The sequence below is a fragment of the Limulus polyphemus genome, unplaced genomic scaffold, assembly GCF_000517525.1.
Source record: "Limulus polyphemus unplaced genomic scaffold, Limulus_polyphemus-2.1.2 Scaffold99, whole genome shotgun sequence".
Classification (NCBI taxonomy): domain Eukaryota; kingdom Metazoa; phylum Arthropoda; class Merostomata; order Xiphosura; family Limulidae; genus Limulus; species Limulus polyphemus.
The window spans coordinates 824,411-838,603 of NW_013665709.1; the positions used below are offsets into that span (position 1 = coordinate 824,411).

The following is a 14,193-nucleotide window of genomic DNA, read 5'->3' on the forward strand; positions in this document are numbered from 1 at the left end:
AGACTTGTGTCGTTAAAGTTTCGTTGAAACGAAGTTACGGAAAATTAATTAACACACGGAGACGTAACAAATGTTAAATTCTACAGTAAGCCTGGGAACAGTTATTATGAGCAAATAAAAAATGCACATGGTTTGCACATTGTAGAGGCAGTAAATTTAAGTAAATTTAAAAAAGGCTTGAAAAGTATATGAATGATAAGGGCTGGCTTTAAGATTTTAATTATAATAATGTTTTTAATTATTTTAATTTAGTTTAGAGAATGGAACAGCCCAGATGGACCAACAGGTCCCAAGTTGTCCCAAAACGTTATGTTATAGAATGTGTGTGTTAAGTTTGTTAAATACCTTTACATAATCAGGATGAATGAGTTCAGCTAAGCCTGAAGTTTCTTCAAAATGGGTAAGATGTATACTTTGCCAAGTCCTGTAGCTCCCATGTAAAAAAAATGTGAAAAATGATGTTATTTGTCTGGAGTTGTTTATTACTTTGGCTTATTTTCAGTATCAGAAGACTGCCAGTCACTGGTGTATCAGCTCCAACTGTACTGGTCACATAAGAAAAATGAACAACTACAACTATTCAAGTATGAATTAATATACATATTGTATTATATTGTTATGACAGAGGTAGTCACATGACTCTGGTAACACGCCATGATATTCTCGAAAGATCTGGGAACATAACGATTAATCCAGTATGTGCTAGGTGCCCTCTGTTCCTGTATATAAGTGCACCGGTTAACGTGAGACTAATCAAATGGAATTGAATTGCAGACAGAGATAGAGACGGACAATTGAGTCAAGTGCGTGAATCGTTCATTGTGAATTATAGCATTTGTTTGAGTTATAGCATAACTGTGGAAATTAAGTGTATTGCAAAGTTGTATTGAGAAAGAATAACCTAGTTTTATTTAAGAAAGGACTTGTATCTCTAAAGTTTCTTCGGAAAGAATTTTTACAGAAAATTAACAAACGAACGACCAGAGGCATAACAATATGTACCTTGTAGAGTAATAGTATTTTGATATAATTAGAGTATGGAAATGATGGCTTGATGGTAAAAATTCATCAAAATTAATGAAATAAAATGGTTTTACAAGATAAGGACTTTTTTCCCCAAACCAAAATATAAAAAAAAACCAAACAATGAGAAATCACACAATCATTAATCTAGCAAGAATCTGTTCAACAAAAGATTTCAATCGTTATTGTCAAATCATCAATAGCCACATTTACAAACATAACTTGAATCACAAACAAAAACTAAACAAGAATGATAAGGAGGCCTACAATAATTTATAATCATAATGTTTATAAATCATTGTTTGCCTATTATTACATTAGTATAATGGGCTTCCATACTCAAGTAACTAAAGAGGAAATTAAAAAATATACACAAAAATTAATTAAATGACAAATTCACCATCAAACTTACCTAACACTTTCCCAAACGAACATCAAAGCATTTCTTAAAAAAAGGTTAAACTTTGCCATTATGCCATTTTTATTTCATATAACCGACATACAAATAGCCTTTGAATAACTAAGCAAAGTTTGCAAACTAGCCTTGAATGTAACCCAAACTCAAAAGAACTACAAAAATTCTAATGATCAACAAATCGACTTATATAAACAAACAAATTTGGACACCCAAGGCAGCAGCAGCCTTTCTTTCAAGGTTCTTCAATTGATATAATAAATTCTCAATACAATTTCAACACAAAAACGTTAGATCAATCTCCTTAATATCATTGCTAAAAGGAACAGCATTCACATAACAGAATAGGTTAATCTATCTGCTAAGAAATTCTCATTCAAACAAGCAACATTGGAAGGAATACATGTACAAATATGTATATATACATGTGTATATAAACAGAAGAATTTTTTTTATGTATTTATATGTACATTTTGAGATAAGCAGGGTTAATGCTCATGTGCAGCTGTGAAAGGATTAAGCCACCACATCATTCCTGCCTTATACCAGTTACAACAATATACAAAATCAAATCTAAACACTGTTTTGTTTTTGAATTTTGCACAAAGCTACATGAAGGCTATCTGCACTAGCCATCCCTAATTAAGCAGTGAAAGACTAGAAGGTAGCTAGTCATCACCATCAACCGCCAACTCTTGGGCTACTCTTTTACCAACGAATAGTGGGATTGACTGACACATTATAATGCCCCCACGGCTGAAAGGGCAAGCATGTTTGGTGTGACGTGGATTTGAATCCACAACCCGCAGATTGCAAGTCAAGTGCTGTAAACACTGTACCATAGGTAGTAACAAAAATATCATTTACACGGGTATAACAGATAAACAATTTTATGTACTCTAATATTTCTAACTATTTATTTTTTATAATTGTACATTGTTTGGATAGGAATATGTACAACATTTTAACACACTGAGACAAAAACCGATCATATCACTTGATTGTCTTAGGACTGTGTGTTGATTAATTATGTAATGAGAGTTTGACATTTTGTAATAAATCACATAATTCAGGTCAAATCAGTAAATAATGGAGATGCCCAAAAGTTTAATATCTGGTTACAAAACATTAGCTTTTTCTCTATGTTGTTCCCATTTTTCAAATGTGGCATATACCATCAAGACACTAAGGCCTTACACTCAAGCCAGTTACAAAAATATTCATGCAGAAGTCCAAAGAGAAGTTAACATGGACTTAATCAAAGAAAAAAGGCAATGTTAAAATCTAGGTTTCATCAACTTTATATAATTTTTTGAAGCACCTGTTGAGAAAGATCTACCTCGATCAAATATTTGATGGATGACATTCCCCCAAACCCACAATATCTACAGCATTAGTTGCCATCTTCCAGTGATATGTCATTTTATGCAGACCATTTTTTGAGATGTGCTACGAGGCAGCTTCCTTTACTACCAAATGATCAGAAGTTTATCAACTTCATATACTGGTAATTAATATCAAACATCCTTGATGCAACACTGCTCCTCCTTTTAACTTCCTTCAAATACCAAGATTTGGAAATTTTTCTTTTAATTTTAAAAGTAACAGTATATACTTGGGACTAGAAATTCACACTATATAACCACTAGATTTTTACACTGAAATTTGTGGTGAAAGCAACAATGTTAACTGGCACATTTAAGGCAAAACTGAATTACAGCTTCTAAATTCAAATGTATGTGTAGTAGGAAAGCAAATTTTGAACCTTTGTCTTTACAGCTACAAAGCAGGAAGACCTTTCAACCCAAGTAGATTAAATATGACCTAGAACATGAACCAGTTCAGATTCATGCAAACACCTTCATTAATTAAAAACACCTATGCCATAAGATTTATCAGTCCATCAGCATTTAAGGTGCTCGCCATATCATAGAGTCTATGATCCAGATACCAAAGATCCATATTTATTGTCAAAAATTATCCACGATAGATTCTGTATTTTTCTAAACTCCTGCTTTTCATCAAAGAACCTTGGAAATTTGTTAGCAAATAACATAATGACCATAACTGATTAACTGTGTCAGCTACATTTAACAACAACACAGAATCAAAACAAAATTTTCTAAATTGTCATATGGCTCTTTTAACATGAACTCTCAAGTTAGCAATAAGTTCCTTTGCCAGTCATGACTTCTTTACCTGGCTCTAACATATCCAAAATATCAGATATTCTAGTAATATGTTTGTCATATATATACATCCAAAATACAGATTAATAATAAAACAAACTGGTGTGATACAAATCAAACCTTTAAAGGTAGTTGCTCCCTTGTAATTAGAAAATAATTCAGAATTCACTTATAAACTTGATAAGGATTCAGTACAGTCTAAGATAACTATGATTCTGGGATATGTGTTCCTTGAATGCTGAAGCATGTGATCCTGTACCTAAATCCTACTGTACCACAAAAGCTGGGATCCTAAAATACAGTAAAGGAAATATGCCCATGAAATTGTGTTCCTATTGAATGTGGATTTGTTAATATCTAATTCATCTGCAGATCCTGATCAAGTGAGCCTAATTACATTTTATCTAGAAACATGCATCAGTAGTCCATTCTACTGCTGACTCATTTTCAGTCTTTGAACATGTATCTATTTGACCATTTTTGCAAAATAGGAGGCAAAAGCAGTGTAAAATGCTTTGAAATTGTGAACTATTGTAAAGCATTATCATTCTAGTTCAAATGCTCTAGTTAATACTTTATCACTTGCTTTTCCAATTCTTCTATGCACTTCTGAGCTGCTTCCATCTTCTCTTCAATGCTCTTTGGTGGGCAGTGCTCACAGATGGGATCAACATCTGGTACTTCTGACTGGACCAGAAAAAAATGCAAATCAAAATAATTTATTAAATTATTATCAGTCTTAAACTGTATATTTCAATTTTAAGCTTAATAGAATGGGTCACAAATTATGTAATAACCTCAACCTTTCCCATTGATTTTCTATCTCATCAGCATTCCTAAACAACAGTATTTGTAGTTTTGTTGTGTTTAGCAATTTGTTTTATTTTTCGTTTTAAAATATATTTCACTATTTTCATAACAATTGATATCTAATAGTTTTCCTAAGACGAAGCAAATAATTAGATATACTTAAACATAAATTAATTTATGAGAAAAACAATTAAATTAGGTCTTTCTTCATCCTACAGCTTTAAAAGAATCTAGCTTGGAATATTTTAACAGACATTTACAATCATTTAGCTTTGTTTGCAGTTAGTTGGTTCAACTGGAAGTTCTGACAACATGGCCAAATGAAATCGGTCTCTCTGAGGTTTTCATTACTTTTTAGACTATTTGAAAACTGATAGTATGGTATCAATTCTGAAATGTCTCACACTAGCGATCCTGCTTTCTTCAAGTCTTCCTTCTTGAAAGAGTCCGATCATACACGTGTTTGATTTTAGCCTGTGTTGGATAAACAAACACAAATACAGCTAGTGATATGTTTACTGCCAATCGTATGCCTCACATAACAAGATTTTCCTTTCAGCCATACGGGTAGTTAAAACTTCATTTGAGTGTTAAATGCATACCCATAAGTTATGACGTTTTAAAAATCTGTTATTTATAAAGCCGAACGTATAAGCAAAAACACAGACTGTGATAGTGACCTTTAGCATCGGCAATATGTAACTTTATTGTAACGCCTTATAGACCTATAAATTATAATTATATAATCAGTGATTTATTTCACATTGTTGATATAATACTGTTACGACAGCGGAAGTCACGTGACCCTGGTAACATATCATGAGCTTCTAGAACGTTCATGTCCCTTCCTGAAGCATCGAGCGTTTACTAGATATGCGGTATTCTTGTATATAAGACGGCCAAGAAGTGACGGCAACAATGTAATTGAATTGCAGACAGAGATACAGACGACAATTGAGCCAAGCGCGTGAATCGTTCGCTCGTTGTGAAATATAGCGTTTGTTTAAGTTATCGCATGACTGTGGAAATTAAGTGTATTGCAAAGTTGTATTGAGAAAGAATAAACTAGTTTTACTTAAGAAAAAACTTGTATCGCTAAAGTTTCATTGGAAAGAAATTATACGTGAAATTAACTAACGAGCAGAGACGTAACAGTTCTAATGTTTCTATACAATTAATGAATTCACCATCCAGTTGCCGTTCCGCTTTGTTTACGAATCTTTTATGTGTATTACTGATGTGCTTCCATAATTATTTTCATTGCTATATTCACATTTAATTTTAAAGGCCTAACTTGTGAATCGTAAATTCATTAAATAAAACGTATATTTATAAATATATGTTGTTGCAACAAAGAAGAAAAATAGAGTAAATATATTTTATTAAATTTATTTAAATTAGGTTATAAATTTACCACTAGAGAGAAGTACCAAACCACGCCCATTTATTTGTTGTTGAGATGTTTTCGGGTAAGTTTTAGGCCTAAGCGTGTATGATTAGCGAAAGCAAATTGTTGCTGTCTTTTTATATTATGTGTTTATTTGTTTCAAACTGTTGTCATTAACTTGTTAAAGGTTTTTATTCTAAGAGTAAAAAACGCACAGTCTCTTGCACGTATAAGTGTTGTTCCGAAGAATAACCACGACCTTTTGAACTTGTGCCGTTGTGGCCCTCTTGGTTTATTGAGTTATTCAATTATTGAAATTTTGATGTTTGAACATATGTACGAAGAACTTATCGTAGACATAACTTTGATTCAGTTTGAGGTTTAATCTTGGCCAAAATGAAAAGGAAGTTTAATATCTCTCTTTTATAACTATATACATATATATATCTTTTCAATAGGGTATTGTTGAAAGGTGTGCTATTTGATGTGACATTATATTTGAAGCAAATAAATTGATTTGTTTGGACGTCAAATTTTAATATTAAAAATCATTCATAATTGTAATAATAAAAAATGCCAGTTATCAAGGATGCACACATTGTTAAAATTGCCGTGCAGATGGAGTTTCAAGTTCCTCAGCTGCTTGAATTTAATCAGAAGCGGCCACTTACTGCTATTATTCAAGAAATATGTAACACTTGGAGTTTGTCGGAACCAGAGCAGTATGCATTACAATTTGAAGAAAATGCACAAAATTATATAACAGAAAAAAACAGAAATGAAATAAAAAATGGCAGTGTTTTACAACTAACAGCTTCTCCAATGAAAACTGCTCAAGAAATTCTCGAGAAGTTAAATTATGGAACTTTGGATGAAAAGAAAATAGCACTTGGAAAGCTTTTAAAACTCTCCAAAGATTACACCTTTGCACTTGAATTCATTAACAAACAAGGAAACCAGTTGTTAATTAGCATGGTCGAAAGTGGTTCATATACAGGAACACATTTAGCATTGACTCTTCAATCATTTGAAGAGCTTATGGATCATGGAATAGTTTCCTGGGATATATTGGAGCCAAAGTTTATTGGAAAAGTTGCAAATCAAGTAAACAGTCCAACTTCAGCTAGCTTTCCTCAGATCCTTCAGGCATCTCTCGCTATTCTTGAGGCTCTTGTAAATAATTCTGGCAAGTATCAGTTGGTAGAGCAGGAAGTAACATTATCCAATCTCATCATTCACCTTCAATCTACAAATCCTGAAATAAAGCAGAATGTCATTGCACTTATCAATGCCCTTTTTATGAAAGCTGATGGAACAAAGAGAAAACAAATAGCTGAAACCATGTCATCTCGTAAAGTTAGAAGCATCATTACAGGTACGATTCAGGTACAGCATTGTGGAGCAGAAATGGCTCATCAACTCTATGTTCTTCAGACTTTGCTGTTTAATATGCTAGAGGAGAGAATGTTGACAAAAATTGACCCTCAAGACCCTGATGCAAGAGATAAAATCCTAGATTTAAGAAAACTTGCATTTGAACCTGATACTGATCCAAGTAATCCTCCAAATCGTAAGGGAGGTGGCTACTCTAAAGATTACAAAAAGCTTGGATTTAAAAACAATGTCAATCCAGCTGAAGATTTTACAGAAACACCTCCTGGTTTCTTAGCTTTAGACAATATGATTTATTTTGCTCGAAACCAGACAGAAAATTACACTAAAGTAGTGTTGGAAAGTTCCTGCAGAGCAGATGAGCATGAATGCCCTTTTGCACGAAGTAGTATTGAACTCACAAAGCTTTTGTGTGAGGTTTTGAAAATAGGTGAGCCTCCCTCTGAACAAGGAAAAACTTTTTACCCAATGTTCTGCACTTGTGATCATCCCTTTGAAGAATTTTTCTGTATCTGTATTACTTTATTGAATAAGACTTGGAAGGAGATGCGAGCCACCGTTGCTGACTTCGTACAAGTTTTGAGTGTTGTAAAAGAACAGATTACTCAAGCATTAAACACTGATCCTACACCGACAACATTAGATAAGTTTAGGAACAAATTGGCATTGTTGCCATATAGTGAAATTATGAACCTCTGGCAACAAGATCGTGCAAACAAGGAAGAGTGGGAGTCTCAGGCTAAGCCTATTGTTGAACTTCGTGAACAGATCACTCCAGAAATCATGGATCTGATTCAGCAGCAACGCTTGCAATATTTATGTGAAGGTACAATGTTTACCAAATATTCAAGTAAAGGACAGCGTGTGAAGGACAAGTTTTGGTACTGTCGTTTGAGTCCAAACCATAAGTTATTTCATTATGGGAATTGTGAGGAAAACACAATACCATCAATAGATGAACTTGCACACAAGTTGCCAGTGGTAGAGATTAAAGCTTTGGTAACAGGAAAAGATTGTGCTCACATGAAAGATGTCAAAAAGAACAAGTCAACTGTTTCTCTTGCCTTCTCACTGATTCCAGATTCTGACCAGGAACCACTAAACTTTGTAGCACCTAATGAAAAAGTTTTTGACTATTGGACTGATGGGATCAATGCTTTATTAGGTAATCAAATGTCTAGCAAGGAGATGAAAAATGACTTGGAAATTCTTCTTAGTATGGACATCAAACTGCGTTTGCTGGACACAGAAGGTGTTACCATTCCTGAAAATCCCCCTCCCATTCCAAAAGATCCACCAAACTATGATTTTTGCTATGAGTTTAAGTAATTTTAATTGTAAATGTAGCTATAGCAGGAGATATTGTGTATTTTCTAGATCTTTTGAAAAAAAGGAAATCATGTAAATGTTAATGCAAACATTTATTATACTAGAAATATATTTCATAATTGTTGATTGCCATATATAAAAAAAAAGACACTAAATTATGGCTTCTGAATGACATTTGAAATTGACATTGCTCTGTAAATGTAACAATATGTTTAAATGTTTTCCCTGTTGTTAGTTATTTTAATCAATATAATTTTATAGTGCTTTGTGTTCTGATTGAAGTGGTATCAATTTCTAAGGGAAATCGATTTAACATGATGGTTAATTCAATTTGCTTACTGTATTGTTTTAAAAAAAATTCAATTTTAAGATAAACTATGGTAGTTCACTTAATAGTATAAATAAATTTGACATGTAAGTTGATTTCCATTATGGCTGATGTTGAACTTTTTAAGTTGAAAAAAAATTTTTGAAACAGTATATGGAAGGTATATTTTAATAGCAATAGTAATATTATTTATTATAAGTACTGGGTTCTGCTAAAGTTGTTGGTGATAAATGTAATTATTAAGTCAAGCAACTTTTAGTATATGAATTGGAAAAATAAGTGTTTAAAAAGGCTTAAATAAATGTAGTTATCTTTATTTGCAAAATGTGTTTTGTAAAACTTGTGTAAATTAAAGCAAACTGCATGTATATTGGAACTAAATTCACTTCTGTTTGTGTGTTGAGAGTAAGACAGAAGTAAAATTTGAATATAAACAAGTATATTTAAAAGTTTGCTAAATTCTGTTCATCTGGATCTGTCTTATATGTTTTATTAGCTTTTGAATAATATTTTTATTTCTAACATGACAAAAGATGAAATTAAAATTATATATATACATATTTACTTAGAAAACCAAGTAATTATTTGTATTCATTTCAGTTTAGGTGTTCTGAATACATACATCTTTATGTTATTGAATGTTTACAACATTTATTGATAAGTCAAAATATTTAAACAAACCTTAAACAAAAAAAGAAACATGTCCAATTAGTCTTGATTAATATTCATTTGCTTTATAATCTATTTTATGTCAGCAACTGCTCCTGTCAAAACCAGCTCCAGAGTGGTACAGTGTATGAATTTATTAATGTTTGTATGCTAGACATTATCTACAGGGAAGTTATTTCATAGTTACATTCTGTACATGGTTTCTGAATGTTTTAGGCTTATGTAACTTTGGAATATTTTCGTAAGAATTCTCCCTGAAGAATAAATGGTTAGCAGTACTAGTAATTTTCAAATATATATTATGTGGCTACTTGAATATATATATATATATACACACACACTTTTGTGTGCTCACAAGCTATTAAGATGCAGAGCAAAGCATTCCTCATAGCTGTATGTAAATGTAGTTTTGTATTTTAGTCACTGGAAATGTATTTATGTAAAATGTGATTAATAAAGAAATAAACTACTGGAGGTGGCTGTGTAAACTTCTGAAGAAATATATTTTTCATTTCATATCTGTATATTCTTTTTCTGACTTGCATAAAACATAGTTTCTCATTCAGTACAAGTAAATTAAAAATAAATGAATAAAAACCCTATAACTCAAGAGCTTTTGAAAGTGCTTGGGTTATAGGGTTTTTATTCATCTCTATCAAGACTTCTTGAACCCATGTGTTTTTCTAACATCATGAAAGTAAATTAGATATTTTATAAACATTACAGTCAGTATTTACAACCAAAATGTTATTGGACTTATAGTTTCATCCAAAAATGAGATGCTTGTAATATAATTTGGTACACTAAATTGAAAATAATGCATTTTTATTTGTTTTTTAAAAATTAGTTTAGGTAGTTGTTTTGTTTTTTTTCATTTACAAATTAATTTTTGTTTTATATTATCAAACATTTGAAATAAAGCCAGTAAAAAAAGGTAAGTACAACTCTTCGTATGTCAGCTTAATGTATCTTAATATAACATATGAACAACAATGGATGATTTGGTCCTTAAAGACAAGGCTGTTGTTGCACACCAATGTTTGAGAAAAGTACAATTTGAAATTCACCTTTTATTTTTCAGGAAATCAATCATTCCCCTTTTAAGCTCTTTCAAGGTAAAAACCTAAATCACTGTTGTTGGTAACCCATTCCATAAGCCAATTACCATATTAGAAAAATAAATAAGTCTAGCCTGCTTTTACAAAGCTTAAATTTGTGACATAATGGCTTTAAAATACAGCACAAAGGAGTTGTGTGTTTACCTTATTGATCTCTCTGAATAATCTTATAAACCTACTAAGATTATCTCTTACCTCTTAAAATAAGGAATCATCCTAGTAACCCTCCTCTAAACCCGTTTTGAATAAGATAATATACTGTTGCTTGTTAAAAAAAAATTGGGAAGTTTAAAGAATGATAAGGCACCAGGGCCAGATAATATTTCCCCAGTGGTTTTGCAGGAGGTTAAGAATTGGATATTGAACTTCCAATAGTCTGTTCTTCGTAGTTCTAATAATCGTCTGCCTTTTTTCTAAGTCCACATAGGTGGGTTCATTTAGTTCAGAACTCATTTGACAAAACATATTATTTTCCTTATTTTTTCAACCTGTTAATCTCAATTTAACATATCAACTGTTAGGCCATTCACTCTCACAACAGTTAACTTTATATTTTTTAAAACTTTTTTCTGACCAAACTTCTCTTTCACATGACTTTACTTTTATTCTCTTTCTACTCTTCTGGTCACAGCTATTTATATGTCTATCACTAGGCCTTCTAGAAATTTCCCTAGCCTCGACATCAATGGATTATAAACACAAAATACATTAATTAATAGATCTGCACTAAACAGTCTTTTGTATCTGACCATTTATTTGACCAACTCACTGAATGATCTAAATCCTTTTGTAAATTAGCAGCATCCTCTTCTCAGCTAACAACATCCAAGACCTTAACATCATCTGCAAATTTAAGCAATTTATTAACCATTCCTTCATCTATGTCATTGATGTAAATCAAAAAGAGCAAAGGTCCTAAGACTGAGCTCTAGGTTTCCCACTTGTAACATCCAGTTTGACTGAACTCCATTTGTAACAACCCTCTGCATTCCTCCATCCAGCCACTCTTCTATCCAATTTGCTAACTTAGACCCCACACCTACACAGATAAATCTTTTACAAGCCCTTTATGTGGCACCTTGTCCAAGGTTTTCTAAAAATTCAGATACAACAAATCTACACCCTTACCCTCATCTACATAAGCAGTAACCTTTTCAAAGAATGTCAAAAGATATGCAAGACAAGAGTTTTCCTTAGCAAAACCACATTGACTATCCAATAAAATTCTGAACTTTGTTATGTGGCTTTGAAAAGCATCTTTTAATCACACTTTCCAAAACTTTTACCATAACTGATGCAAGACTAATGGGTCTATAATTACTGGAACAATTTTTATCATCTCCCTTGAAAAGAGGAGTGACATAACTAGCTTCCAATCTTCTGGTACCTGCTTAGGCCAATTCAACTGATTTAGAATTCAGTTGATAAGCCAAACTATTTACCCCATGTTTTTATCGCAATACTATCCATGTATAATTCACTTATGCTGTTGCATGAGTTATTGCAGTTGTATCCTGACTGTTAAGGTTATTCCCATCCAAATTATACTTATAATTCAAATTATGATAACCCACATGCATTATCTTGCATTTATTATAATTAAAACCCATTTGGTCATGAACGAAAGGGATCTTGGTGTAGTAGTTGATCAGTCTCTAAAGCCATCCAAGCAGTGTGCTGTTGCTAGTTGTGGGGCATATAAGATTTTAGGTTGTGTATACAAAAAATATTGAATACAAGTCTAAAGCGTTTATAATTTCATTGTATAGGTCACTGGTTAGGCCACATTTGGAATATTGTGTTCAGTCTTGGGCTCCTTACCTTAGGAAAGACGTTGAATTGTTGGAAAGGGTTCAGAGAAGGGTTACTAGAATGGTGCCTGGGATGAAGGGGTTGAAATCTCTGATCTGATTGAGGTGTTTAAGATTGTAAAGAGAATTGATAGTGTTGATGTATCATCTTTTTTCATACTTAACAGTCAGAATAGTAGAACTAGGGGACTGATATAAATTTTGGCAGGGGAGGAGTCATCTTCAGCTAAGACAGTTTTATTTTACTAACAGGGTGGTTGGCCTTTGGAATCAGTTGTCATCTGATGTTGTGGAAGCATTAAATTTAAGTGAATTTAAGAGAAAGATTGATAACTATATTTTATTATAAGGGCTGGCATTAAGATTTTGTTTTTGTAATTTATTTATTAATAGTTTAGTTTTGAGGATGGAACAGCTGAGATGGACCATGTTGTTCCCATGTTGTTCCAAGACTTTATGTTATATCTGGTAAAACATAATATATACTTTTTTGTTTGATTGGATGTGATTAGTTTAATCAGTCAAGTTGGTCTACCGAACTGTGAAAACTATATGATTATGTAGTTATAATGTTATAAGTTGTACTAAGTTATAACTTGTAGTAATACTAGTAATAGTACTGTATTACTATTAAGTAATGTTCTAATGATGTAGTATTAGTAAGGTTAATAATAGTAATATTAATTATAGAAGATAATAATAGAATTATTTTAACTTTAAGGTTAACTCTATTACGTTTTAAATTAATAAGACTAGGAGTGAAAGTGTAGTCTTTAATTTTTAAATTAAGTGTGCTTAAATAAAGAAAAAAAGGTAATATTAAAATATAGTATCATGCAATACATGAATAAATTACATGATAAATATTAACAAATATAATAGCAATAACATATATCAATATAACCATAGTATGCAGGGTATAAGAAAAAGTTATTAAAGCCTAAAAGTAACATTACAAAGGTATAATACAATGTCTTATCTAGGTTTACACAATTAGAAACAAAGTAATAGTAATTATACATAGTTGGGCTATAGTGAACCCCCCTCCCAAACATGCACCAAAGGAATTAAAAACTAAATAACACAACAAACTTTTCTTTGATCAAGCTGTGTTTGCATGATCATTTACTGTAAATACATATAAATTATGATGTTCAAGGAACCTTTTTGCAAGTTTAGGCTCATCAAAGTCCTGAAGTTCAACAAACAGGAAGTTAGTCACAAAATTCAGTCCTGATCTCTCAAGTATTCAAAAAAACCCTTTTCTGAAATTCATGTCAAGCTGCATCCTATATTAATATAGATTCCACTAATTTGTTCCACAGATTTATTACCCATTGGAGAAATAAAACTGCCTAATCTGAATAATGGTTTGACCTTTTCAAGTCGTAAATTTATGTTTCAGTCAGCTGCCCTCAGAATTAAAGAAGAAAAAACTTGGAGAATCAGGCTTATAAGTTACCATATAGATATTAATAAAAATATTCACCACTGTTATCAATGCATGTTTGACATCAATATCTTCATGTGAAAACAATTTATGAAATAGAATTAGTTTCTTTAGCATTATTATTAGAGGTCCTCTGCCCCAAACTCGTGCTAGAAACAAGTACATTTGTGTGGTGATGGATTATTTCACCCAGTGGCCTGAGGCGTATGCAATACCAAATTAGGAAGCTACAACTGTAGCTTCGGCTATTAGTGATTTCTTCTTCAGATTTG

The 14,193-nt window shown here is 32.0% G+C and overlaps 1 protein-coding gene across 1 annotated transcript; it reads left to right on the forward strand.

Moving 5' to 3' along the window:
- Positions 1 to 5,886: 5,886 nt before the first annotated feature.
- Positions 5,887 to 10,016, forward strand: LOC106469887 (engulfment and cell motility protein 1-like). Its single transcript, XM_013930410.2, has one exon. It carries the CDS (start codon positions 6,398 to 6,400, stop codon positions 8,543 to 8,545), a length of 2,148 nt encoding a protein of 715 aa, XP_013785864.1. The 5' UTR covers positions 5,887 to 6,397; the 3' UTR covers positions 8,546 to 10,016.
- Positions 10,017 to 14,193: the final 4,177 nt, after the last annotated feature.

Excerpts from the sequence above, each read along its gene's own strand:
- LOC106469887 (XM_013930410.2), top strand. The coding sequence starts at position 6,398 with ATGCCAGTTATCAAGGATGCACACATTGTTAAAATTGCCGTGCAGATG.